Source organism: Scyliorhinus torazame, chromosome 11 (assembly GCF_047496885.1).
Source record: "Scyliorhinus torazame isolate Kashiwa2021f chromosome 11, sScyTor2.1, whole genome shotgun sequence".
In the NCBI taxonomy this organism is placed as follows: Eukaryota; Metazoa; Chordata; class Chondrichthyes; order Carcharhiniformes; family Scyliorhinidae; genus Scyliorhinus; species Scyliorhinus torazame.
In genome coordinates this window covers 182,769,464-182,797,087 of record NC_092717.1, presented here as the reverse complement: position 1 = coordinate 182,797,087, position 27,624 = coordinate 182,769,464, and the positions used below count along the sequence as shown (strand labels likewise).

General features: G+C 48.5%; 1 protein-coding gene across 3 annotated transcripts in view; it reads left to right on the top strand.

The window, feature by feature from the left end:
• Positions 1 to 4,124: 4,124 nt before the first annotated feature.
• smarcc1a (SWI/SNF related BAF chromatin remodeling complex subunit C1a) overlaps positions 4,125 to 27,624 on the top strand; it is a 288,801-nt gene continuing 265,301 nt past the window's right edge. For 2 of the 3 annotated variants that reach the window (XM_072468117.1, XM_072468118.1), the window contains exons 1-2: positions 4,125 to 4,292; positions 26,431 to 26,550. In XM_072468117.1, the coding sequence (XP_072324218.1) occupies positions 4,158 to 4,292; positions 26,431 to 26,550 (255 nt within the window). In that variant the 5' untranslated portion in view covers positions 4,125 to 4,157. The remainder of the gene's footprint in view (positions 4,293 to 26,430; positions 26,551 to 27,624) is intronic. The other variant, XM_072468116.1, reaches the window with a different exon arrangement.

The following is a 27,624-nucleotide window of genomic DNA, read 5'->3' as shown; positions in this document are numbered from 1 at the left end:
TGAGGTAATATGGGCTGAAGTTAGAAATAGGAAAGGAGCGGTCACATTGTTAGGTGTTTTCTATAGGCCCCCAAATAGTAATAGAGATGTGGAGGAAAAAATTGCAAAACAGATTATGGATAGGTGTGGAGGTCTCAGGGTAGTTGTCATGGGTGACTTTAACTTTCCAAATATTGATTGGAACCTCTATAGGTCGAACAGTTCGGATGGGGCAGTTTTTGTACAGTGTGTGCAGGAGGGTTTCCTGACACAATATGTGGATAGGCCGACAAGAGATGGGGCTACATTGGATTTGGTACTGGGTAATGAACCGGGCCAAGTGTTAGATTTGTTTGTGGGAGAGCACTTTGGAGATAGTGACCACAATTCGGTGTCTTTCACTATTGCAATGGAGAGGGATAGGGCCATACGGCAGGGCAAGGTTTATAATGGGGGGTAATTATGATGCAATTAGGCAAGAATTAGGGAGCATAAGATGGGAACAGAAACTGTCAGGGAAAGGCACAAATGAAAAGTGGAGCTTGTTCAAGGAACAAATACTGCGTGTCCTTGAGAGGTATGTCCCTGTCAGGCAGGGAGGAAATGGCCGTGTGAGGGAACCATGGTTCACAAAAGAGGTTGAGTGTCTTGTCAAGAGGAAAAAGGAAGAGTATGTAAGGATGAGAAAACACGGTTCAGTTGGGTCGCTTGAGGGTTACAAGGTAGCAAGGAATGAGCTAAAAAAAGGCTTAGGAGAGCTAGGAAGGGGCATGAGAAGTCCTTGGCGGGTCGGATCAAGGAAAACCCCAAGGCATTTTACTCTTGTGTGAGAAATAAAAGAATGACCAGGGTGAGGTTAGGGCCGGTCAAGGACAGTAGTGGGAACTTGTGCATGGAGTCAGAAGAGAGAGGAGAGGCGTTGAATGAATAATTTTCTTCAGCGTTCACAAAGAACAAGAACAAAGACATGTACAGCACAGGAACAGGCCCTTCGGCCCTCCAAGCCCGTGCCGACCATGCTGCCCGACTAAACTACAATCTTCTACACTTCCTGGGTCCGTATCCCTCTATTCCCAACCTATTCATGTATTTGTCAAGATGCCCCTTAAATGTCACTATCGTCCCTGCTGCCACCACCTCCTCCGGTAGCAAGTTCCAGGCACCCACTACCCTCACCAAGGAGAGGGGCCATGTTTTTGAGGATGAGAGTGTGATACAGGCGGGTAGGCTGGAGGAGGTAGATGTTCTGAGGAAGGATGTATTCGCAATTTTGAAAAACCTTAGGGTCGACAAGTCCCCTGGGCCAGATGGGATATATCCTAGGATTCTTTGGGAGGCAAGGGTTGAGATTGCAGAGCCTTTGGCTTTGATGTTTGGTTCCTCACTGTCCAAGGGGATAGTGCCAGAGGACTGGAGAGTGGCGAATGTTGTTCCTCTGTTCAAGAATGGGAATAGGAATGACCCTGGTAATTATAGGTCGGTTAGTCTTACTTCGGTGGTCGGTAAGTTAATGGAAAAGGTCCTGAAGGATAGGATTTATGACCATTTGGAAAGATGCAGCTTAATCCGGGATAGTCAACACGGATTCTTGAAGGGTATGTCTTGACTCACAAATTTGATTGAATTCTTTGAGGAGGTAACTAAGTGTGTAGATGAAGGTAGAGCAGTTGATGTCGTATACATGGATTTTAGTAAGGCGTTTGATAAGGTTCCCCATGGTCGGCTCATGAAGAAAGTAAGGAGGTGTGGGATAGAGGGAAATCTGGCCAATTGGATAAGTAACTGGCTATCACATAGAAGACAGAGAGTGGTGGTGGATGGAAAATGTTCAGGCTGGAGACCAGTTACCAGCGGTGTACCACAGGGATCAGTGCTGGGTCCTCTGCTATTTGTGATTTTTATCAATGACTTGGAGGAGGGGGCTGAAGGGTGGGTCAGTAAATTTGCTGATGACACCAAGATTGGTGGAGTAATGGATGAGGTGGAGGGCTGTTGCCTGCTGCAAAGAGACATTGATAGGATGCAGAGCTGGGCTGAAAAATGGATAAGTGCGAGGTGATTCATTTTGGTAGGAAAAATTTGAATGCAGATTACAGGGTCAACGGCAGGGTTCTGAGGAATGTGGAGGAACAGAGAGATCTTGGGGTGCCTGTACTGCGCTGTATCGTTCTATGTTCTATATCCACAGATCTCTGAAGGTTGCCACTCAAGTGGATAGAGCCATGAAGAAGGTCTGTAGTATGTTAGTGTTTATTAATGGGGGCTTGAGTTTAAGAGCCGTGGCGTTATGCTGCAACTGTACAGGACCCTGGTGAGACCACATTTGGAGTATTGTGTGCAGTTCTGGTCACCTCATTATAGGAAGGATGTGGAAGCATTGGAAAGGGTGCAAAGGAGATTTACCAGGATGCTGCCTGGTTTGCAGGTAAGGTCTTATGAGGAAAGGTTGAGGGAGCTAGGGCATTTCTCTTTGGAGCAGAGGAGGATGAGAGGTGACTTAATAGAGGTTTATAAGATGATGAGGGGGATAGAGTGGACGTTCAGAGACTATTTCCTCGGGTGGATGTAGCTGTTACAAGAGGGCATAACTATAAGGTTCAGGGTGGGAGATATAGGAGGGATGTCCGAGGTAGGTTCTTTACTCAGAGAGTGGTTAGAGTGTGGAATGGACTGCCTGCTGTGATAGTGGAGTCAGACACTTTAGGAACTTTCAAGCGGTTATTGGATAGGCACATGAAGCACACCAGAATGACAGGGAATGGGATAGCTTGATCTTGGTTTCGGACAAGGCTTGGCACAACATCGAGGGCCGAAGGGCCTGTTCTGTACTGTACTGTTATATGTTCAACCGTACCATCATCGTAGTTGGAGGTAGGGGCTCCTCAGACTGTTGATCCTTCTCTGGTACCACTACCATGGGAGGTGTTGCAGGATTGTCTGACCATTGCGATTTTCCTGGACCTAGAATGACATTGGACAAACCAGCTCCCAGGGGCGGCACAGTGGTCAGCATTGCTGCCTCACAGTTCCAGGGACTTGGGTTCAATTCCAGCCTTCGGTGACTGTGTGGAGTTTGCACTTTCTCCCCATATCTGTGTAGGTTTTCTCCGGGTGCTCCGTTTCCTCCCACAGCCCAAAGATGTGCAGGTTAGGTGGATTGGCCATGCTAAATTGCCCTTAGTGTCCAAAAACGATAGACTGGCTTACAGGGATAGGGTGGAGGTGTGGGCTTAGGTAGGGTGCTCTTTCCAAGTGCTGGTGCCATCTCAATGGGCCGAATGTCCTCCTTCTGCACTGCAAATTCTATGAAAAAGTGAAGAGATCACAAGTGAAATTAGAGTCTGATTATCCTTTAGTTTTTGTGGACACTGTTGCTCAGTCTACAAGCATGACCCAGACCTTGCCATTTCAATTCACCATCTTGCTCTGATGCTCACACTTTTGTCCTTGGCTTGCTGCAATGTTCCAGTGAAGCCCAATGCAAAAGAGAGGAACAGCACCTAATCTGCCGATTAGGTACTTTACAGCCTTCTGGATTCAACAACTTCAGACCATGTTTTTTTATTTTTTCCCCAACCCCTTCTCCCCATGGGGGTTGTAACTTCTTAACTTTTGTGCTGACCCTAGTTCTGCGAATTACATATTCTGACACTTATTCCATTATCACATTAAGTCTTTGATACACTTCCATTAATACTCCCTTTGTCTTGTGTTCCATGGTACCTTTGTCAAATCTCTCCTGGGCTCCCACCACATTTCTGTCTCTCTTTAACTCTGAAGAAGTCATACAGATTCAAAGCATGTTTTTCTCTCTACAAATGCTGCCTGACCTGCTGCGTTTCCCAGCATTGTCTGTTATTATTTATGAGAGAGTTTCAGATGTTCAGTCATTGATTGCATACAAGGCTGAGATAAATGGATTTTTGGATTCTAAGGGAATCAAGAGATGTTGGCATCCATGCGAAGGTGGTAGTGTGACGCTGGCTCCTCTCTTCGCCCCACCCCCGGAGTTTTCCGCATGCGCAAACACACCATCCCGTCGAATGGGGGCGCTCGCTGGAGGGACGGGAGGGGAGAGAGGAGACGCGTGCTCAATGCGCACGCGCATCGCCGGAACAATAAAGTTTGGTTTTGTTGCCTTGTTATTCTGTTTGTGTGAGAGCGCGCCGAGCGGAACGATGGCGGCGGTGGCTGTGGCGGTGGCAGCGTCGCGTAAAAAAGACGGGGGCCCGAACGTCAGATTCCTGGAGTTGTCCGAAACCGTGACTCAGTTCGACGGCCTGAGAATGTGGCTGGGTAAAAACTACAAAAAAGTGAGTGGCTGAGGCCTGGGCGACGCGAGCCTGGAGAGACTGTGCCGGCTTCACCTGATGTCTGAGCTGTAAATGGCGGCCGAGGCCTCGGGGCGGGGGGAGGGAGAGAGGGGACATCGATTGGAGGGTGGGGGTGAGATCCGAGTGGGTGGAAGAAAGAATCCCCCCCCCCCCCCCCCCCCCCATTTACCCCTCTGATCAAGGTTAATGAAGGGTCTCGCTCATACATCAGTGAATTTCCCCGGGGGAGGCTGCTGCCACCTGCGGGGCTGGCGTGGGGAGTTCATTGCTTTGTGTTGGGGAAGCTTCTTTCAAAAATATATGTACTCTAATCCGATTCTTTGACGCAAGGAATGCGAGCTAGCACTGCTCATTCCCCACCCTGACAATCTCTTTCTTGGTGCAAGGTCGGGGATTTTGATTTCTCAACATTTAAGTTGCCTGTAATTTTTTTGAAGCTTGAAACATGGCAGCAGCTAAATTATCCAGGTCTAGAATGGGCTGCCCAGAAGAAAGTGCGGGTTCTCCGTCTCCCGGCCACTTTTTTTTTTTGGGGGGGGGGGGGGGGATTTCATTGAACTTGTGTTGATTGTTTTGTATCTCGTGGGAACTTGGGCCAGCAGTTTCTGTGACCAGAGTAAAGGAAACCGATCAATGTGTTAAACCAAACCGAGTGCAACATGACACAATGGATTGTGCAGAGAGGAGGGCGGAAGCAGATGGTTTCATGCTGCCTGATTGGATAACTGTAGGTGGGGTAGTGAAGGACCAAGAATATATATAGTGAAGGAACAAATTTGTGTTTATTTCCCTCCCTTCTATGTTAGCTTGAAGAAGCGCCTGCAGGAAATGTGCAGAAGCTTTGAGAGATTGAACTGATGTCAGTTTACAGCAATAGAATCACTACAATGCAGAAGGGGACCACTTGATCCATCGAGTCTGCACAGACCCTTTGAAGGATCATTATCTAGGCCTATTGCCTTGTCCTATCCCTGTTAACGCTGCTGCTTTGTAAAGCTACTTTGACAAAGAGCCATCCAGACTTGAAATGTTAAGCTCCCTATTCTCTCCACAGATGCTGTCAGATCTGCTGAGATTGTCCAGTAGTTTCTGTTTTTGTTCCATCTTATTTAGTTTATTTTTTGTTATAATTTCAAGATTTCTTTTCAGGGAACAATCAAATTGAAATGACTTGTTTTCTTAAAACAATTTATCACATGCCATTAATATGGCATAGTAGCAATGTATGAATGTGGCACATTCTGCAGGACATTTTGGTGTAGCTAACATGAGCTGTAACTTTCACCAAGCCAAACATTCTTGGCACCAACTGAGCACCTCCATCATGGCCTTCACAACAATGGAAAATCTGCATCAACGGCTGGCCCATAAACAATGGTCACTTGCAATATGCTGCAATCATGCTGCTCTGACTGCTTCTGCCATTTGGAATGAATCTTTGGTGAGCTTACTTCGTGGAAAATGGAAGACCAATTCCATTGGAGAAGCTGGATAAGACACTGGCTTATTTAGAAGTGTTACGTAATGGCAAGTGGATTTGGACGAGTAGCCACAAATTGAAGAACGAAGAGCTCGTTGAACACTGCAATTGATGTGTAACCAGAATTTTTTATCCATTGGAAAGTGAGGTTGTGCTAACTTGAATTATTCAGAAACTCTGGTGATGAATGCTGCTTTCTGAGAAAGTAAGAAGTCTTCCAACACCAGGTTAAAGTCAAACAGGTTTGTTTCGAATTCTGAGAAAGTGGCATGCAGCTGCTGAATAGTCATAAAAACCCATTTGCTCATTTTTCACGGTTTATACCGGGTCTGGTGTATATGTGACTAGTACCACAGGGCAAACCACTCAGTTATGGGCTCTGCTCATATCTGGAGAAGGGGGGGGGGGGGAATCAAAGCATTGGAATTTTTAAAAGAAGGTGGTTGTAGTGTAAGACAGTGTTTTCCAAACTTTTTTCCCCCATTCCTGCTTTTACCAACTGGCGGACCTTTGGGACCCATGCCACATCCAGTCTATCCTGATTCAAGGCAGTATTTGAGACAATAAAGTTTGCTTGCCCCAGGCAATGAAGGGAAAATAAAGCATTTAGTTTTCTTGTTTTTAATCACTATCCAGTAGCCTCTGGTGCATTGAATATATGTCAATCTTGAGTGAGGACCGGATCATGTATGCCTGTGATGTCCACCCATCTACAAAAGTTCACTGTCCAGGGTCACACATGAAGGATAGTTACTCATGAGGCATACGGGAGAGCAGCCAACAACTGTGAACTTGCATTCATCGTGGTACACTGCTTCAAGGAAAGAAAGAAGTGAATGAAAAAGACTGAGGTGGGGAGAACAAAGAACAGATATCAGTGGGAGAGAGCAATAAGTGGCTCTTGTTTAAAAAAAACCAGCCATAAATCTAAAGATAGTGCTGTTAAAATCTATATTTATAATTGGCTGAAATGCAATTCAATTATTTGATGCAAGTTCAGTCAACTTAAAAGTACACTATTAGAGAGGGCACAGTGGTTAGCATTGCTGCCTACGGCGCTGAGGACCCGGGTTCGAATCCCGGCCCTGGGTCACAGTCCGTGTGGAGTTTGCACATTCTCCCTGTGTCTGCGTGGGTTTCACCCCCCACAACCCAGAGATGTGCAGGTTAGGTGGATTGGCCACACTAAATTGCCCCTTAATTGTGAAAAAAAAAAATTGGGTACTCTAAATTTATTACGAAAAAGTACACTATTAGAAATAAGTTCGCCAAAGTTTATTAATGCTGACAACACTGAACCTGATCCACTTACAACTGACTAACTGTTTTGGTTCTCATCAAAGTGGACATGGAATAAAGTTTTTTCAAATATTCATTAAATTGTGGCATTCATTAAATTGTGGCAATGTGATGTGCTCATGTCTCCCCAACCAGGAGCCATGTCATTGCAGTCGCTGTGGAGACTATTGTAGACAACAATGTTGCACTTGCTGCAATGGCACCCCATTCCCTCCCACTGAATGTGCCTCTCCGAACAGGTGCTGGAATGTGGTGACTAGGGGCTTTTCACAGTAACTTCATTTGAAGCCTACTTGTGACAATAAGCAATTTTGATTTCATTTCCATGCTGTCGCTGACACACGTGTGCTTTTGGCCCCTCAGCAGCAACCACACGACAAATAGATCTGGAGAGAACTTTCAAGCTATTAGTCTGTGTGGAGATATTATACCGGGAATCCCTGTCCACGTTTGTGCTCACTCACCGAGGACTGACTGTCGGATCTGCTGAGCTTGACACAGTTCTCTGATGGTCTCCTGTTTCCTGATGCTCTCTCTCTGCTGCAGGATGGTCTCCTGGAGGGCGAGTATGGTCCCATTGATGTAGACGGACCACTGTTCTGCATCGGGCAGAACACAGTGGGTCCATGTCCAGGCTAGAAGTGCAGATGGACAGTGTCAAGGCGAGCTATTGGTTCGCAGGTTTGGCCAGGCGAGGTTGAGGAATCCGCCAAACGTTTCATGCACGTCATTTTTGGAGTGGATCCTCCACTTGGGAAGCGTTGGTTGGGGGGGACCCGTGAGGCTTACAGGAAATCGGTCAAATAGCTCCCTGTAAAGGACTGAATTGACTTTTTTTTCATATTTAGAGTACCCAATTTCTTTCCAATTAAAGGTAATTTAGCGTGGCCAATCCACCTACCCTTCACATCTTTGGGTTGTGGGGGTGAGACCCATGCAGACATGGGGACAATGTGCAAACTCTACAAGGACCGTGACCCGGATTCTCAGAGCCCTGAGGCAGCAGTGCAAACCACTGCGTGACCGTGCCACCTTCTGAATTGGCATTTTAAGCAGGATTCTCCCTGCAGGCATCTGAATGCTGATATTGGGGAACTTTGCGATAGTGGCTGATGGATTCTGATCACTGACCCTTAGCTCCGGTGGTCGAGCTCGGTATGGGCGCTTGAAATCAGTCAGATTCCATATTAGCATTCCTGGCAGGTGGCTGAAGCAGGTGTAGGATCTCTTGAATTTGTGTCTATTTAAGGACTCTCAATATGTTCCACTCCATCATTCTTCCTGGTTCCTCCTGCAGTTTACCCCATAGTCTTTAAAGGGATAGCTGGAGTTGAGTAATATGAAGGCAGTTTTAAACTTGGTTGAATGTGCAGCCAGAAAGAGTGGTCTGTTACCTCAGGCTCCACAATATGATTGTAGGTTGTTGCATGGGCTGACGTTTGCCTTCAGCACCCCTCGGGACCAGTGTGCTCGTCAGATTGGTTCAGAGGAAATGGATGAGTTTCGATTGTTAATCTAACATGCACCTGAGTGTGCTGGAATTGGGGCGGCATGGTAGCACGGTGATTAGCACTGTTGCTTCACGGCGCCAGGGTTCCAGGTTCGATTCCCGGCTTGGGTCACTGTGTGGAGTCTGCACGTTCTCCCTGTGTCTGTGTGGGTTTCCTCCAGGTGTTCTGGTTTCCTCCCACAAGTCCCGAAAGACGTGCTGTTAAGTGATTTGGAGATTCTGAATTCTCCCTCCGTGTGCCCGAACAGGCGCCGGAATATGGCGACTAGGGGCTTTTCACAGTAACTTGTGACAAAGATTATTATTGTTGTTTTGAGGTCCAGTTTTGAACTGGTCCCTTTCTTATATAACATGAGTGTGATGGAAATGGACATGAATAATTTCTTTCCCCACGTCAGTTTCATCAAAGTTACATACTTAATAATAATCTTTATTGAGGTCTCAAGTGGCTTACATTAGCACTGCAATGAAATTACTGTGAAAATCCCCTAGTCACCACACTCCAGCACCTGTTCTGACAGAGTGAGGGAGAATTCAGAATGCCCAATTCACCTAACAATCACATCTTTTGGGACTTGTGGGAGGTAATCGGAGCACCCGGAGGAAACCCATGTGCAGACTCCACAGTCAGTGACCTAGCGGGAATCGAAGATGGGACCCTGGCGCTGTGAAACAACAGTGAGTGCTAATCACTGTGCTACCATGCTGCCTGTACTTCATTTTCCTTGCGGTGTACACAATATACTCTGCATCCTAGAAAAATTAACACGCTCTCTCCACAGAAGCAGCCAGACGTGCGTAGCATTTTTTATTTATTTTTTAATATAAGTTTAGAGTACCCAATTCTTTTTTTTTCCAGTTAAGGGACAATTGTAGCATGGTGAATTCACCTACCCTGCACATCTTTGAGGAAGACCCACGCGCACACTGTGAGAATGTGCAAACTCCACATGGACAGTGACCCGGGGCCGGGATTGAACCTGGGTTATGAGTGCTGTGCCAACCACTATGCCACCGTGCTGCCCTTTACAGCATTTTCTGTTAACATTTGATTTCCAGCATCTGCAGTGTTTTGCTTTTATTTCATTTTAAAATTTAGAGTACCCAATTCATTTTTTCCAATTAAGGGGCAATTTAGTGTGGCCAATCCACCTAACCTGCACATCTTTGGGTTGTGGGGGTGAAGCCCAAGCAGACACGGGGCAATTTAGCATGGCCAATCCACCTAACCTGCACATCTTTGTGTTGTGGGGGCGAAACCCACGCAAACATGGGGAGAATCTGCAAACTCCACACAGACAGTAACCCAGAGCCGGGATCAAACCTGGGAACTTGGCGTCGTGAGGCAGCAGTGCTAACCATTGCGCTACCATGCTGCCCTGTGGTTTGCTTTTATACGAGCAGTTTTGATGGATGTCTTTTCAGAAGTAAAAATATCAAGGGGTAGAGATTTTATTTTACTCCAGCCATTTAATACATTCCCCTGCGCCATTTGTTCTTTGCATCTCAGTGACACAAATCTAGGATAAGTGTGTGATTATTGATTTAACTGCCTGGTGGCATTGCAATAATTTTGCTCATCAGCAAAGATAGTATTCTGAGCACTGCTGAAATCCAGGGCAATTATTATGCAGTAAACATTGATGTCACTCATCATAATTGAGCGAATTGTCATGTGAATAGAGTGCTGTAAATGTGGATTTCTGACTAATCTTCAGGAAAATTTGCACTTTAAAAAAAATTTTGAGAACCTAATTAATTTTTTTCCAATTAAGGGGCAATTTAGCGTGGCCATTCCACCTACTCTGCACATCTTTGGGTTGTGGGGATGAAACCCACACTGACACGGGGAGAATGTGCAAACTCCACACGAACAGTGACCCAGAGCTGGGATCAAACCTGGGACCTCAGCGCCGTGAGGCAGAAATGCTAACCACTGTGCTACCGTGCTGCCCAAATTTGCACCTTTTTTAAGTGTGTCATGTATAATCAATTTGTTTGCAGTGCAGTCAATGATAGGTACAATTACCGGCATGGCGGCACAGTGGTTAGCACTGCTGCTTCATAGTGCCAGCGACCCGGGTTTGATTCCGACCTTGGATGACTGTGGAGTTTGTATGTTCTCCCCATGTCTGTGTGGGTTTCCTCCCACAGTCCAACGATATGCAGGGTAGGTGAATTGGTTATGCTACGGCGCTGAGGACCTGGGTTTGGCCCCGGGTCACTGCCTGTGTGGAGTTTGCACATTCTCCCCGTGTCAGCATTCAGATGCCTGCAGGGAGAATCCTGCTTAAAATGCCAATTCAGAAGGTGGCACGGTCACGCAGTGGTTTGCAGTGCTGCCTCACAACTCTGAGGACCCGGGTCACGGTCCTTGTAGAGTTTGTACATAGTCCCCATGTCTGCGTGGGTTTCACCCCCACAATCAAACGATATGCACGGTAGGTGGATTGGTCATTCTAAATTGCCACTTAATTGGGTGGAAAACGCAAATTGGGTACTCTAAATTTGTGAAAAAGAAAAGAAAATGGGGTTATGGGGAAAGTGGGCCTAGGTAGGGTGCTCTTTCAGAGAATTAGTGCAGACTTGATGGGCCAAATGATCTCTTTCTGCATTGGACGGATTCAATGGCTTTGTGTCCATGTTGCACAGAAGCACAATTCTGTGGATGCTGGACATATGAAATAAGAAGAGAAAATGCTAGAAATATTCAGAACATCAGGTGGCATTTGGGATGATTTATTCAGAACGTCAGGTGGCATTTGGAGTATTGTTGACCTGAAGCATACTCCACAGATGTTGCCCGACCTGCGAAGTATTTGTCCCTTTATTTGTCTTTAGTTGTAATTGAAGAGCTCTGGGTATGAAATGTTTGAACTGTGAACGATTTATTCTTTGCACCTATTTTGGGTTAGAAACAGGACTGCGATGTCAAAGATGACCAAGGACTGAAACGTTTATTTGCATAACTTGCTTCTGATTTTCATGGGATGTGGAGGACAACCGCGAAGGTCACAATTATACCTCTGCCTCTCTGTCATTTCTAATTGCCCTCAGCAAGCAGTGTGTGGCTGTTGCATTGAGCCACTGCAGCCATTGTGATTATTTCGCACAGTTATGACTTTAGGACTTCAGATTGGGATGATTTATCTTTTAAATATTGCAAGATTTTAAAAATAAGTTTAGAGTACTCAATTATTTTTTCCAATTAAGGGGCAATTTAGCATGGCCAATCCACCTACCCTGCATATCTTCTGGGTTGTGGGGTTAAATATTGAAAGATGAGCAAAGTCTTCCTTGTGGAAGATTGTATTAATAATCAGTGTTTCAAATTACTTTGGATTTCTGATGAATTTCTAGGTTAAATGTAGATGTGACTGAATGCTTGAACATGCATTTGAGAAAGGGCTGAGTAATCTTTGAGAGCTTATTATTGGGTTTCTCATGATCTGAGTTTCTCAGCTACATGGTTGCCGCAAAATTAAAATGATTGAGTTGCTCACAATGGAATATCCAACCTGTCGTACCCACAATTGTAATATGTGGTTAATGATGGTTGGTGATTTAGTAGGCATATTGTACTTGAATATCAAGGGGATATGCTTAGATGATCTTATTGGAAGTGGTTGTTGCCTGGCACTTGCTGCATAAATATTGCTGAATATTTTCAGCCTAAAACTGAAAATGATGGAAAAACTCAGCGTCTCATGTAGCATCTGTGGAGAGAGAAGCAGAGTTGATGTTTCAAGTCCAATATGACTCCTCTTCAGAACTGAAAGGAAAGCGAAATGTGGTGGGCTTTATGCTTTTGAAAAGAGGGGAGGGGCAGGTGGAGCCAAGTAGAAGATCAAGGATGGGTTAGAGGGTGGGGGAGAAACAAAGATGTAAAGAAACACAAGACAAAGGGAGTGGTCATGAAACAGAAGTGTTTTTTTTTAATAAACAATTTTATTGAGGTATTTTTGCCATTTTAAACAGTTGGTGTACAGTAATGTGCAAATATCAACAAAAACATAGTGCAAATAACCAATCCTCGCTCATAAACAGTACCCGCCTATTTATCCCCCCTATTCTACTCTAATCTACCCCTGGTTGCCACCTTCGGGTGAACCCTGAAAGATCCTCTCAAGGCAAACTTAATCGAGAGCCATACTTCGGTCTTCGGGGCCCTCCATGTCAGCAGTATACGTCGACGGGCTACCAGGGAAGCAAAGGCCAAGACGTCGGCCTCATTCTCCTCCTGGACCCCCGGGTCTTCCGAGACTCCAAAAATTGCCACTACTGGACTCATCGCCACCCTAGTTTACAGTACCTGGGACATGACGTCCGCAAATCCCTCCCAGTATCTCCCAAGTTTTGGACATGCCCAAAACATGTGGACGTGATTCGCTGGCCCCCCAGCGCATCTAGCACACTTGTTTTCCACCCCAGAAAATTTGCTCATCCGGGCCACCGTCATGTGGGCCCTGTGGACGACCTTGAACTGAATCAGGCTGAGCCTAGCACATGTTGCAGTTGAATTTGCCCTACTCAGGGCTTCCACCCATACCCTGTCCTCCATCTCCTCGCCGAGTTCCTCCTCCCACTTAAGCTTCAGTTCCCTTGTCTGGGACTCCTCCCCATTCATGAGTTCTTGGTAAATATCTGAGACCTTCCCCTCTCCTACCTCCCCTGGAAACTACTCTATCCTGGATCCCATTTTTTGGAAGGCGTGGGAAGGATGGGACCTGATGGCGTATGAAGTCACGCACTTGCAAGTACCTAAAGTCATTCCCCCTTACTAGTCCGAATTTCTCCTCCAAGGCCCTCGTGCTCGCGGAGCTCCCCACTCCCCCAAGAACATATCGCCCATCCTCCCCACCCCTGCCTGCCGCCATGCTCGGAATCCACCGCATGCTCCCGGGGGCAAATCGGTGGTTGTCGCATAATGGAGCCCAGACCGATGCTCCCACCTCCCCTACATGTTTCCTCCGCAGGGCTGCCACCACTACCGGGCTGGTGGAGTACCTGGCCGGCGGGAGCCGTGACCAGGGCTGCCAAACTGGTGCCCCTGCACGAAGCCGCCTCCACTTGCCCCCGAATAGACCCTGTACCCACCATCCAACTCCTTACCATGGCTGTGTTGGCCGCCCAGTAGTTGTTGCTAAGGTTCGGCAGCGCCAGCCCCCCTCGCTACGGTTCCTCTCAGGCATCGCTTTCTTCACCCACGGGGACTTTCCCGCCCAGACAAAGCCCATAATAATCTTGTTGACCCTTTTGAAGAAGGACCGCGGGATGAAATTCACGAGGCACTGAAAAATAAACCGGAATCTTGGGAGGATTGTCATCTTTACTGTCTGCACTCTTCCCGCAAGTGATAGCGGGAGTGCATCCCATCTCCGAAACTCGCTGTTCATTTGTTCCACCACTCTAGTCAAATTTAGCTTGTGCAGCCTACCCCAGTCTCGTGCCACCTGTTATCCCCAAGTATCGGAAACTTTCTCCGACCATCCGAAATAGCAGCCCCTTCAACCTATTCTCCTGGCCCCTCGCCTGCGCTACAAACATCTCACTCTTAGTCATGTTCGGTTTGTACCATGAGAACCGGCCAAATTCTCTCAGTATTCCTAACTGTCCACCCCGGCCAGTGGGTCCGAGACGGACAGGAGCAGGTCGTCCGCGGAAAGCGCGACCCTGTGTTCCACCCCTCCCCTAATCATTCCCTTCCACCCCCTCGCAGCTCTCTGGGCAATCGCCAGAGGTTCTATAGCCAGTGCGAACAGCACCGGGCAGAGTGGACATCCCTGTCTGGTCCCCCGGTGTAGTCTAAAATAGTCCGATGTTGTCCTATTCGTCCTTATGCTAGCTTTTGGGGCCTGGTACAATAGTCTGACCCAGTCGACAAAGCCCTCTCCGAACTGTCCGAGTACCTCCCACAAATAGTCCCACTCCACCCGGTCAAACGCCTTCTCGGCATCCATTGTCACCACTGCCTCTACCTCTCTGCCCTCCGGGGGCATCATGATCACGTTGAGTAGTCTTCTTAAGTTGGCTACCAGCTTTCTGCCTTTAACAAACTCTGTTTGGTCTTCCCCGATCACCTCCGGGACACGGTCCTCAATTCTAAGCGCCAAGACAGTAGCTAGGAGCTTGCCGTCGACGTTGATCAGAGAGATTGGTCTGTATGACCCACACGCTTCCGGGTCTTTATCCCGTATTAATATCAGCGAGATGGTAGCCTGTGACATCGTTGGGGGTAGAATTCCTCGCCTCGCTAATTACCCTAGTCAGCACCGACCCCACTATCTCCGAGAACGCTTTGTAGAACTCCGGCCCCGGGGACTGCATGGCCTTCAAGCCCCCCAGCACTTCCTCAGCTCTAATTGGGGGCCCCCAGTCTGTCTACTAGCCCCCTGCCCACTTTTGGGAAGGTCAGTCCGTCTACGAAGCGCTTCATCTCCTCCGGCTCCTCGGGGTTCCGAGGTACAGAGCTTGCTATAAAACTCCTGAATCACCCTGTTCAGTCCTGACGGGTCATCCACTCTGTTCCCCATACTGTCAACTACCCTACCTATTTCTCTGGCCGCTTCCTTCCTCCTGAGTTGCTGTGCAAGCATTCTACTAGCTTTCTACCCACGCTCATATACCACACCCTTTGCCTTCCTAAGTTGTTCCACGGCTTTGTTCATGGACAACAGTCCCAACTCTGCCTGAAGTCTCCGTCTATCTCTAAGTAGGTCCCCCCTCGGGGCCTCTGCGTATTCCCTGTCTGTCCAGTGAATCTCCTTGACCAGTCTGTCCATTTCAGCTCTGTCCGTTCTATCTCTATGGGCCCGGAGTGAAATCAGCTCTCCCCTTACGACCGCCTTCAGCGCCTCCCTGAGGGTCGCTGCTGAGACTTCCTCTGTGTCATTAACCTGCAGGTAGTTCTGTATGCACTTCCGTAATCTCTCGCACACCACCTTATCTGGTAGCAATCCTACGTCTAACCTCCATTGCAGGCGTTGGTAACTCCCTTTGCAGACCTGCAGGTCAACCCAGTATGGGGCATGATCCGAGATGGTGATCGTCGAGTACTCCAACACCCCTCGGTTCCCTTGCCATTGCTGGGAGCCTACCCGTCCTGGAGCATGACCGGTCAAGTCCAGGGTCGAGGACAGTGTTGAAATCCCACCCATGATCAGCTTGCGTGAGTCTAAGTCTGGGGTTTTCCCCAGCATCCTTTTAATGAAGTCAGCATCGTCCCAATTTGGAGCACATACATTCATCAGGACTACCCTCACCCCCTCAAGCACACCACGGACCATAAGAAATCTACCATCTCCGTCTAATTGTGCCTCCGCCTCAAATTGAACCCGTTTATTGATCATGATTGCCATCCCCCTGGACTTGGAGTCTAAGCCCGAGTGGAAGACCTGGCTAATCCAGCCCTTCCTTAGTCTGGTCTGGTCAGTCACTTTCAGATGTGTCTCCTGCAGCACGATTACGTTCGCCTTCAGAGCCCGCAAATGCACAAACACATGTGTCTCCCCCCCCCCCCGTTCCGGTCAACCACAACCCTTCTTGCGCCCGCCCCCAGCCCATGTGCCGCGCCCCTCCCGGTTCGCCTCCTGGCAGTTCCCACCCCCGACCTCCTCTCTGTTACCTAAGTTAGATCCCTCTCATGTCAGCAGAATAGCCCCCCCCCCCCCCCTCAGCAACAACAACCCTCTGAAACCTGACCCCTGCCATCTACTGGCTGTATGCATACCCCCCCACCTGACTTCCTTGACTAGCTTCCTGCCAGCCCGGTGACTCATCTCTCTGGCGCCCACTTGTCTCGCTCCCATTGTTCCCCCGAACTCATCCCCCCCCCCCCACCCATTCACACCAATTCCCCTGATCTGTCCTGCTCGAGCAGTCTCTCTAAGATAAGGAAGATCAAACAAAAAAGGGTAATCAAACAAAGAACCGAGACCGCACCAGCTGTAATTCTATTCCAGTTGTGTACATAGCTGAGTGATACTAATCGCCCCTTTCTGCGCATGAATACAAGAAAAACAGCAACCCAGTACCCTTGTAACCCCCCTGCATCAAATAACTTTACCTCCCATTGCTTCCCGGCCAAATTTCTGTTACGATGGAAGCTCCAAAAAGAAAAAACACAAAGAAAAACCAAACCGAAAAAAGAAAAGAGGGAGGGGGCACCCGTTTCCCCCCCTTCGCCCATTGTAACCAAAGGCAGCGAAAAAAATACAAAGCACTTGTGAAACAACAAAAAATAGCAAGTCAGTCCAAGAAAAATAGAAGTCACGTAAACCATAATACTCAGACTCTGGCTTGAGTCCGTGGGTCCTCCGTTTGGCACCAGTCCCTGATCTTTTGTGAACTCCATCGCCTCATCGGGGTCCACAAAGTAGTCCTGCTGGCTCTGGTGCGTGACCCAAAGACGCGTTGGGAAGAGCAGACCGAACTTGACGTGCTTTTTGAACAAAATTTCCTTTATTCGTTTAAAGGCTGCTCGTCGCCTGGCCACCTCCTGACCCAGGTCCTGGTAGATGCGCAGGACATTGTTGTTCCATGTACAGCTCCTTGTGCTCTTTGCCCACTGAAGGACACGCTCCTTATCCGTGAACCTGTGGAACCTGACCACCACTGGTTGGGGGGACCCCCCGGTCGCGGCTGCCTCACCTGCACTCTGTGTGCCCCATCCAGCGGTCGCGGGAAGGAGTTAGCCCCCATCAGCTGCTGCAACAGATCTCCAACAAACGTCGTGGCGTCCGCTCCATTCGGCCCCCTCCGGGAGGCCAACAATTCTCAGATTTTGTCTGCGGGCTCTGTTTTCCAGGTCCTCAAGTCTGTCAAGCAGCCTTCTCTGTCGCTCCTGTAACCCATCTATTTCTATTGCAGCAATTTGTGTGTCCGCCTGTTCCTCCACCGCTTGCTACAGCTCCTTGACCTTTTTGTCTTGAGCCTCTAGTCTTTGGTTCACTTGCTCTACCGCTTTCTGAAGCGGTTCTAAGTTATCCCACTTCATTGCTTCAAAACTTCCTTTTATGACCTGCAGCATATTGTCCAGCGCTGTCTGGTCCGCGGTCTGTACTTCAGCCATCTTTGATCCCGGGTCAGCTCCCACACCACTTTGTCTCTGCCCTTTCTTTTCCTGGTTTCGCTGCTTTCTGCTCTTCTTTGCTTCCATGCAGCTCTGCACGTTTAACTCAGCAACTTTGTGGTCGCCTTTTCCAGCGCCCAAAAGTTCAAAAATGTCAGGAAACCAGGTCCAAAAATCTGGCCGGAGTGAGACCACCGAATGTGCGGCTCATTCCCTCATTGCCGCCACGAAGTCATCGTGAAACAAAAGTATTAAAACTTAAATGTCTTACTATGATAAGTTTGCTTATAAACTATTCAAATTTAACATAATTTGACTTGCACGCTCCAGTCCTATTCAGTTCTCTGGTATGATCATTCACTATGGCAATTGGTGATGGGCAGCAATTGCTGTCCTTGCCAGTGTGATGCTCACATCCCAGGAATGAATAAAGAGAAAAGAGCACTTTAAGCATGTGGGAGCACCTTTGCTACCTATAAATCCCCTTCCCACGTCACAATCCACCTGGACTTAGAACTGTATCACTGTTCCTTCACTGTCGCTGGGTCAAAATTCTAGAACCCCACCGCCCTTACGGCACCCCTAGTGTAAATGTTGCAGTTATTGGAAAAATAATCCCTTTCTTTAGACCAGTAAATGTTGCCCTGCCAGGAAAGCTCATGCTGCATAAAAGAATAAATAACTCCTGTCCATAGGGGCATGTCACACCCTTAAGAGGTCCTTTGTTCCCTCAACAACGTAGTTCTTTCTATCCTTGTACTGCTTACTCTGAAGTCATTCAGGGAAGTATCCATGACCCTATTCTTTTTCATGAGAACAGATTGCCCCAAGTGATATCATTGCAGACACTTGACCAGCTTCCATACGTACTCTTGAGGCAAGTTGACAATTTCAAATCGTTGCTGTTAAACCTCTCGAGGGCCTTGTCCCTCCAACTCTGATCTACAATGCCAGCGGTGTTTAGGCTTTTAGCCCATTAAATGTATGGATTTTGCACCACAGTTCCACATTTAATACTAACTGCTGGAAACTTGCTTCAGGAGATTTTTTCCAGTCACTGGCTTTAGCAAATCTAGATTTTAATGAGTCTGGAGTGTCTTCATATCCTCTTTGACCACAGGTGAGGTTCTGGAGGGCTGGAAATCAGTGTTCCTTGTTTCAGAAAGGAAGCAGGGATAATTCAGCAAATCATATGCTAATGAACCTGACATCAGTGGTGGGGAAGCTTTTGGAAAAGTTTCTGAGGAACAGGATAAATGTATAGTTGGAGGAAATGGACTAGTTAGTGACAGGCAGCATGGTTTTGTACGGGGAAGGTAATGTCTCACCAACTTGGTTTGAGTTTTTTGAAGAGATGACAAAGAAAATTGATGAGGGAAGGGCTGTGAATACAGTTTGTATGGACTTAAGTAGGCATTTGACAAGGCAGACTGGTGCAAAAACTAAAATCACATGGGATTCGGATGGGCTGGCTGGATTAATACAGAACTGGCCTGGTTACAGAAGACAGTAGCGGTGGAAGGGTCTTTTTCAGGATGGAAATCTGCAGCTAGTTAAAAGCAAATTACTGCGGGTGCTAGAATCTGAAACCAAAGAGAAAGTGCTAGAAAATCTCAGCAGATCTGGCAGCATCTGTAGGGAGAGAAAAGAGCTAATGTTTTGAGTCCAGATGACCAAGAGCCGACGCTGCAAACTATTCATTAACATCTGGGAGGGAGGGAGTTGCCCTGGGTATCGTCAACATCAACTCTGGTCCTCGTGAAGTTTCATGGGAAACCTCCTGCTGATTACCATGTACCGCCACATCCAACTGATGAATCCGTACTCCTCCAAGTTGAACACCAATTATAGAAAGCATTGAGGATGGCAAGGGTGCAGAATATGCTCTGGGTGGGGACTTCAATGTCTATCACCAGCAGTGGCTCGGTGGTACCACCACAGACTGAGCTAGCTGGGTCCTAAAGGACATAGCTGCTAGACTGGGACTGCAGCATCCTCACCAATCTGCCTGCTGCAGATGCATCTATCATAGAATTTACAGTGCAGAAGGCGGCAATTTGGCCCATTGAGTCTGCACCAGCTCTTGAAAAGAGCACCCTAATTAAGCCCACGCCTCCACCCTATCTCCATAACCCAGTAACCCCACCTAATCTTTTTGGACACTAAGGGGCAATTTAGCATGGCCAATCCACCTAACCTGCACATCTTTGGACTGTGGGAGGAAACTGGAGCCCCCGGAGGAAATGCAGACGCTGGGAGAACATGCAGACTCCACAGACAGTGACCCAAGCCGGGAATCGAAACTGGGACTCTGGAGCTCTGAAGCAACAGTTCTAACCACTGTGCTACTGTGCCGCCAACTCGGGGAGGAAAAAGGGGATATGGACCGAGTAAGGGCAGAAGGATTTAAAAAAAAAAAAATTGAGGGCATCATGATTGATACAGGCTTAGAGGGCCGAAGGGCCTGTTCCTCTGCTTTTCTTCGATTGACATCAATTCAGCAAGAATAATACTTATGTCACTGATAGAACTCCTTGAATTCAACTTCAGTTTGTACCATTGCTTGTGACTTTGGTTTACTCTGATTTTTGTTTGCTATGGGTTTGGAGTCTCATGAAGATAACGACAGCAGATTCCTTTCTCGAAAGGACATTAGTGAACAATTTTTGACAATGGTTTCATGGTCATCATCAGACTTCAATTCCAGATATTTTCTTTTTAAAAAAATATATATATATTTTATTCAAATTTTTCGGCCAAACAAAACAATACAAAGGTTTTCCCTTTTTACAACAATAAAACAATATAAATAACAGTGACCGTTTTAACATGTAAATAAATAATATATAAACTAAATGGCAACTGCCATAACAAAAATAATAACTCTCCAGATAATAAAATCAAACAATCCAATATACATAACCAAGTGCAAACATCGACAAAAACCACCCCTGAGGACCCCCCCCCCCCCGCTCTCTCCCCCTGGGTTGCTGCTGTTACCTTCCCATTTCCTTTTATCATTCTGCGAGGTAGTCAATGAACGGTTGCCACCGCCTGGTGAACCCTTGAGCCGAACCCCTTAGTGCGAACTTTATCCGTTCTAGTTTTATAAACCCTGCCATGTCGTTTATCCAGGTCTCCACGCCCGGGGGTTTGGCTTCCTTCCACATAAGCAATATCCTTCGCCGGGCTACTAGGGACGCAAAGGCCAAAACATCAGCCTCTCTCGCCTCCTGCACTCCCGGCTCTTCTGCAACCCCAAATATAGCCAATCCCCAGCCTGGCTCGACCCGGACCCCCACCACCTTCGAAAGCACATTTGCCACCCCCACCCAGAACCCCTGCAGTGCCGGGCATGACCAAAACATGTAGGTGTGGTTTGCTGGGCTTCTCGAGCATCTCCCACACCTATCCTCTACCCCGAAAAATTTACTGAGCCTTGCTCCGGTCATATGCGCCCTGTGTAGAACCTTAAATTGAATCAGGCTTAGCCTGGCACACGAGGACGACAAGTTTACCCTACGTAGGGCATCAGCCCACAGCCCCTCCTCAATCTCTTCCCCCAGCTCTTCTTCCCATTTTCCCTTCAGCTCATCCACCATGATCTCCCCCTCGTCCCTCATTTCCCTGTATATATCCGACACCCTACCATCCCCCACCCATGTCCCTGAGATCACTCTATCTTGAATCTCCTGCGTCAGGAGCTGCAGGAATTCCCTCACCTGTTGCCTCGCAAATGCCCTCAGTTGCATGTACCGAAATGCATTCCCTTGGGGCAACCCATATTTTTCCGTCAGCGTTCCCAGACTCGCAAACGTCCTGTCTAAGAACAGATTTCTCAGTTGCACAATCCCAGCTCTCTGCCATGCTCCAAATCCCCCATCTATTCTCCCCGGGACAAACCTATGATTATTTCTTATCGGGGACCGCACCGAGGCTCCCGTCCTTCCCCTATGCTGTCTCCACTGCCCCCAAATTTTCAGTGTTTCCACCACCACTGGACTTGTGGTGTATTTCTTCGGGGAGAACGTCAACGGCGCCGTCGCCAGTGCTTGTAGGCTGGTTACTTTGCAGGACGCCATCTCCAATCTTTTCCACGTCGCTCCCTCCCCTTCTCCCATCCACTTACACACCATTGAGATATTGGCGGCCCAGTAGTATTCACTTAGGCTCGGTAGTGCCAGTCACCCCCTATCCCTGCTACGCTGCAAAAACCACCTCCTCACTCTCGGGGTCTTCCCAGCCCACACAAAACTCATGACACTTTTCTCGATTTTCTTGAAAAAAGCCTTCGTGACCATCACCGGGAGGCACTGAAACACAAAAAGGAATCTCGGGAGGACTACCATTTTGACTGCCTGCACCCTACCCACCAGTGACAGGGGCACCATGTCCCATCTCTTAAAATCCTCCTCCATCTGTTCCACCAATCGTGTTAAATTAAGCCTATGTAAGGTTCCCCAACTCCTGGCTATCTGAATCCCTAAGTATCGGAAATCTCTTGTTACCTTCATCAGCGGTAAATCATCTATTCCCCTGCTCTGCTCCCCCGGATGCACCACAAACAACTCACTCTTCCCCATATTCAATTTGTACCCCGAGAATTCCCCAAACTCCCTGAGTGTCTGCATTATCTCAGGCATCCCCTCCACTGGGTCCGCAACATCCAGCAATAAATCATCTGCATACAATGATACCCGGTGTTCTTCTCCTCCCCTGAGTACTCCCCTCCACTTCCTGGAGCCCCTCAGTGCTATGGCCAGGGGCTCAATCGCCAATGCAAACAGTAACGGAGACAGGGGACACCCCTGCCTCGTCCCTCTATAAAGATAGAAGTAGTCAGACCTCTGCCTGTTCGTGACCACACTCTCCACCGGGGCCCTATACAGCAGCTGTACCCATCCAATAAACCCTTCAACAAAACCAAATCTCCTCAGCACTTCCCACAGATAGTCCCACTCCACTCTGTCGAATGCTTTCTCGGCGTCCATCGGCACCACTATCTCCGCCTACCCCTCTGGTGGGGGCATCATCATCACCCCTAGCAGCCTCCGTATGTTCGTGTTCAGCTGTCTCCCCTTAACGAACCCAGTTTGATCCTCGTGGACCACCCCCGGGACACAGTCCTCTATCCTCGTCGCCATCACCATGGCCAGGAGCTTTGCATCTACGTTTAAAAGGGAAATGGGCCTGTAGGACCCACACTGCAGCGGGTCTTTTTCCTTCTTCAAAAGGAGCGATATCATCGCCTCCGACATAGTCGGGGGCAACTTCCCCCTTTCCCTGGCCTCATTAAAGGTTCTCGTCAAAAGCGGGGCCAGTAGGTCCATATATTTCCTATAAAATTCCACCGGGAATCCGTCCGGTCCCAGGGCCTTCCCCGCCTGCATGCTCCCAATCCCTTTTACCACCTCCTCCATCTCAATCTCTGCTCCCAGCCCCGCCCTCTCCTGCTCCTCCACCTTCGGGAATTCCAGCTGATCCAGGAAACACATCATTCCCTCCTCCCCTTCCGAGGGCTGAGCCTTATATAACCTCTCATAGAATGCCTTGAACACCCCGTTCACTCTCTCCGCTCCCCGTTCCATCTCTCCCTCCTCATCTCTCACCCCACCTATCTCCCTCGCTGCTCCCCTCTTCCTCAATTGGTGGGCCAGTAGCCGACTCGCCTTCTCTCCATACTCATACTGTACACCCTGTGCCCTCCTCCACTGTGCCCCTGCCTTACCCGTGGTCAGCAGGTCAAATTCCACATGCAACCTTTGTCTTTCCCTGTACAGTCCCTCCTCCGGTGCCTCTGCATATTGCCTGTCCACCCTCAGAAGTTCTTTCAACAATCGCTCCCTTTCTTTACCCTCTTGCTTCCCTTTATGTGCCCTTATGGATATCAGTTCCCCTCTGACCACCGCCTGCAACGCCTCCCAGACCACTCTCACCTGAACCTCTCCGTTGTCATTCAGCTCCAAGTACCTTTCGATACCCCCCCTCACCCTTAAACATACCCCCTCATCCGCCAGTAAGCCCATATCCATTCTCCAGAGTGGGTGCTGTTCTTTTTCCTCTCCTACCTCCAGGTCTACCCAATGTGGAGCGTGGTCCGAAATGGCTATGGCCGTACACTCCGTCCCTGTCACCTTCGGAATCAGTGCCCTTCCCAAGACAAAAAAGTCTATCCGTGAGTATACTTTGTGAACATGGGAGAAAAATGAGAACTCCTTACTCCTAGGCCTAATAAATCTCCAGGGGTCTACTCCTCCCATCTGCTCCATGAAGTCCTTGAGCACCCTGGCCGCTGCCGGCCTCCTCCCGGTCCTGGACCTCAACCGGTCCAGCCCTGGATCAAGCACCGTATTGAAGTCTCCCCCCATTACCAACTTTCCCGCCTCCAGGTCCGGGATACGTCCCAGCATACGCCTCATAAAATTTGCATCATCCCAGTTCGGGGCGTATACGTTCACCAGAACCACTGCCTCCCCTTGCAATCTGCCACTCACCATCACATATCTACCCCCACTATCCGCCACTATGGTCTTTCCCTCAAACAGTACCCGTTTCTCCACTAAGATAGCCACCCCCCTATTCTTCGCATCTGAACCCGCATGAAACACCTGCCCCACCCATCCTTTACGTAGTCTGACCTGGTCTATCAGTTTCAGGTGCGTCTCCTGCAACATAACCACATCTGCCTTTAATTTCTTGAGGTGTGCGAGTACCCGTGCCCTTTTAATCGGCCCGTTCAGCCCTCTCACCTTCCACGTGATCAGCAGGGTTGGGGGGCTCTTTACCCCCCACCCTTGTCGACTAGCCATCCCCTTTTTTAACCCAGCTCCTCACCCGGTTCCCACGTACTTGAATATCCCACCGATGGTGCCCCCCCCCCCCGCCTCAACCACCCCATCCCATAACAGCTCCCCCTTCTCCTTAGCAGCAGCAACCCAGTTAACCACCCCCCCCCCTCCGCTAGATCCCCCTCTAGCGTAGTTGCATCCCCCAGGTTGCTCCCAGAAGTCAGCGAACTCTGGCTGACCTCGGCTTCCCCCCTTGTCCTCGGCCCCCACTGTGCGAGGCCCCCTCCTTGCTGCGTCCCCGTTCCCGCCACAATTACCATAGCGCGGGAACAAAGCCCGCGTTTCCCACTCGGCCCCGCCCCTAATGGCGCATTTCCCTTCTTCCCCTTTCTGTCCCACCGGCGCCCACAGTTCCTCATACCCCCCCCCCCCCCCCCCCCCCCCAAAAAAACATGGGGGGGAGAGAAAAGTTACAGGATCACAGAATTAACAAATTGAAAAATCATCTCCCCCCCCCCCCCCCCCTTCCCCTTCCTCGCCCACATAATCACCCCACCACTTTGTCCCAGAAGCTCTTTCTCTCGCCAGACTATTCCAGCTTCTCGTCCACAATGAATGTCCACGCCTCTTCTGCTGTCTCAAAGTAGTGGTGCTTCCCTTGGTGTGTGACCCACAGTCTCGCCGGTTGCAACATTCCAAATTGAACCTTTTTGTGAAGCACCACCTTAGCCCGATTAAAACTTGCCCTCCTTCTCGCCACCTCTGCACTCCAATCCTGGTATACGCGGATCACCGCGTTCTCCCACCTGCAGCTCCGAGTTTTCTTCGCCCATCTTAGGACCATCTTTCTGTCATTGTAGTGGAGAAACCTCACCACTATAGCTCGAGGTATTTCACCAGCCTTTGGTCTTCGCGCCAGCACTTGACAGGCTCCCTCCACCTCCAAAGGGCCCGTCGGGGCCTCCGATCCCATTAGCGAGTGAAGCATCGTGCTCACATATGCCCCGACGTCCGCCCCTTCTACGCCTTCGGGAAGACCCAGAACCCTTAAATTCTTTCTCCTCGAATTATTCTCCAGTGCTTCCAACCTCTCCACACACCTTTTGTGCTATGCCTCGTGCGTTTCTGCCTTCACCACCAGGCCCTGTATTTCATCTTCGTTTTCAGCAGTCTTTGCCTTCACGACCCGAAGCTCCAGCTCCTGGGTCCTCTGCTCCTCCTTTAGCCCTTCAATCGCCTGTAATATCGGGGCCAACACTTCCTTCTTCAACTCCTTCTTCAGCTCTTCCACACAGCGCCGCAGGAACTCTTGTTGCTCCGGGCCCCATAACAAACAGCCACCTTCCGACGCCATCTTGCTTTGAGCTTCCCTTCCTTGCCGCTGCTCCAGAGGATCCTCCGTAATTCGGCCGCTATCCTCTCCCTTTTCCATGCTTGTCCGGGGGGGATTCCCTTCTGGTTTACCGCACAGTGTTTTTGGCCGTTTAAATTGCCGTTGGGGCTCCTATTAAGAGCCCAAAAGTCCGCTCCAACGGGAGGTGCCGAAACGTGGGACTCAGCTGGTCATTGCCGCACCCGGAAGTCGTATCAATTCCAGATATTTTCTTTCATTGAATTCAAATTTCACCATGTGCCATGGTGGGATTCAAACGTGTGTCACCAGAGCATTACCCATGGTCTCTGGGTTACCAGTCCAGTGACAATGCTACTGCGCTAGCCTTGCCATATTTGGGCAATTAAAGATTTCCGAAGCATTCAATCAAAGTTTGTACAATCTAAAATTGTATATTTGCATGTTCATAATTTTTAGTGTGAAATTGTCACAAACGCACCACTGAAGTTGGCTGAAATCCTGGTAGATGTTTTTGCCAAGAATGGCATAGCTCATGTCAAGGATAAAGTACAAATCTTCAAGGTATGTTTTTTTGTCCTTTTATGAACAAAGCTTTCAATCAGTCTTTGTTTTTCAGTTTGTACAGGCTGATTCACCTTCAAACAAAACACTGGCTGGTCTTGTGGTGCAACTGCTTCAGTTTCAGGAGGATGCATTTGGCAAGCACGTTAACAATCCTGCGTTAACTAAACTTCCAGTAAGTAATTTCCAATGATCTATCTGTTTTGGCAACCGTATGCATGTATGTGCATATGGATTGGCTGTGAATGTTGACAGCTAAAACCTCAGGGCGAACGGGGTGAATATGGAAAATATGTGGGGAAAATGGCTCCTATGATACCATAAGCCAAGTTTTAACCCTTGTTCAAGGGGACACAAAAGTTACATTTATGGCTCCTGGGGAAGGAAGCAATTAACCTGTATTCATGTAGCACCTTCAATATGGTAAAACGTCCCAAAGTACTTCATGGAAGCATTATGTGACAAATTGTGACATCAAATCATGCAAGTAAATATTCGGACACCTGATGCAAAATTCTAAAGTGCTAGGTTTTGAGGAGTGCCTGGAGGGGGGAGAGAGGGGTGGTGAAGCTTGGGAAGGGGCCCAGGCAGCAGAAAGCACCGTGCCAGTTTTCAAGTGGTCAAAATGCAAGATGTGCAACAAGCCAGAATTGGGTGAGGGCAGAGGTCTGAGGGTGCAGGAGGGGAGCAATTTGAGAATGGTGATGCGATATTGAAGAAGGCAGATGTCGCCAGACTGATTGCCAGTGGAGGCCAGTAAGCACAGGGTTATTGGGTGAACAGATTCTGCTGCAAGTTAGAATATGAGTACCAGAATTTTGGGTCAGTTGAGGTTTATGTTGGGTAAAAATGGGAAATTGGCCAGTATATAAATCAGATTAGTCAAGTTGAGAGGCGTGGATGAGAGTTTCAATAGCGGATGAATTAAGACAGGGATGGAGATGGGCAATATGTTGGAGATAGAAGTAAGTCGTCTTGTCTTGATGATGGATATGTGGTTGGGGGAGCTCCCCTCTGGGTCAACTGGAGCTTCGGAGTTGTTGCATTCCATGCCTACTTTGTGCAAACGCAGCAATTTCTCATCAGGACTGGTAAACTATACATAGGTTTGTTTAAAGACATAGTACAGAAAGACCCAGCAGACTGACCTACTTCAGCGAGTTCAGCAACTGTTCCTCACAAAGACAGCACTGCTGCAACTCTTCAACACACATTGACACGACTTGCTACTCTGAATCCTGGGCGCTTG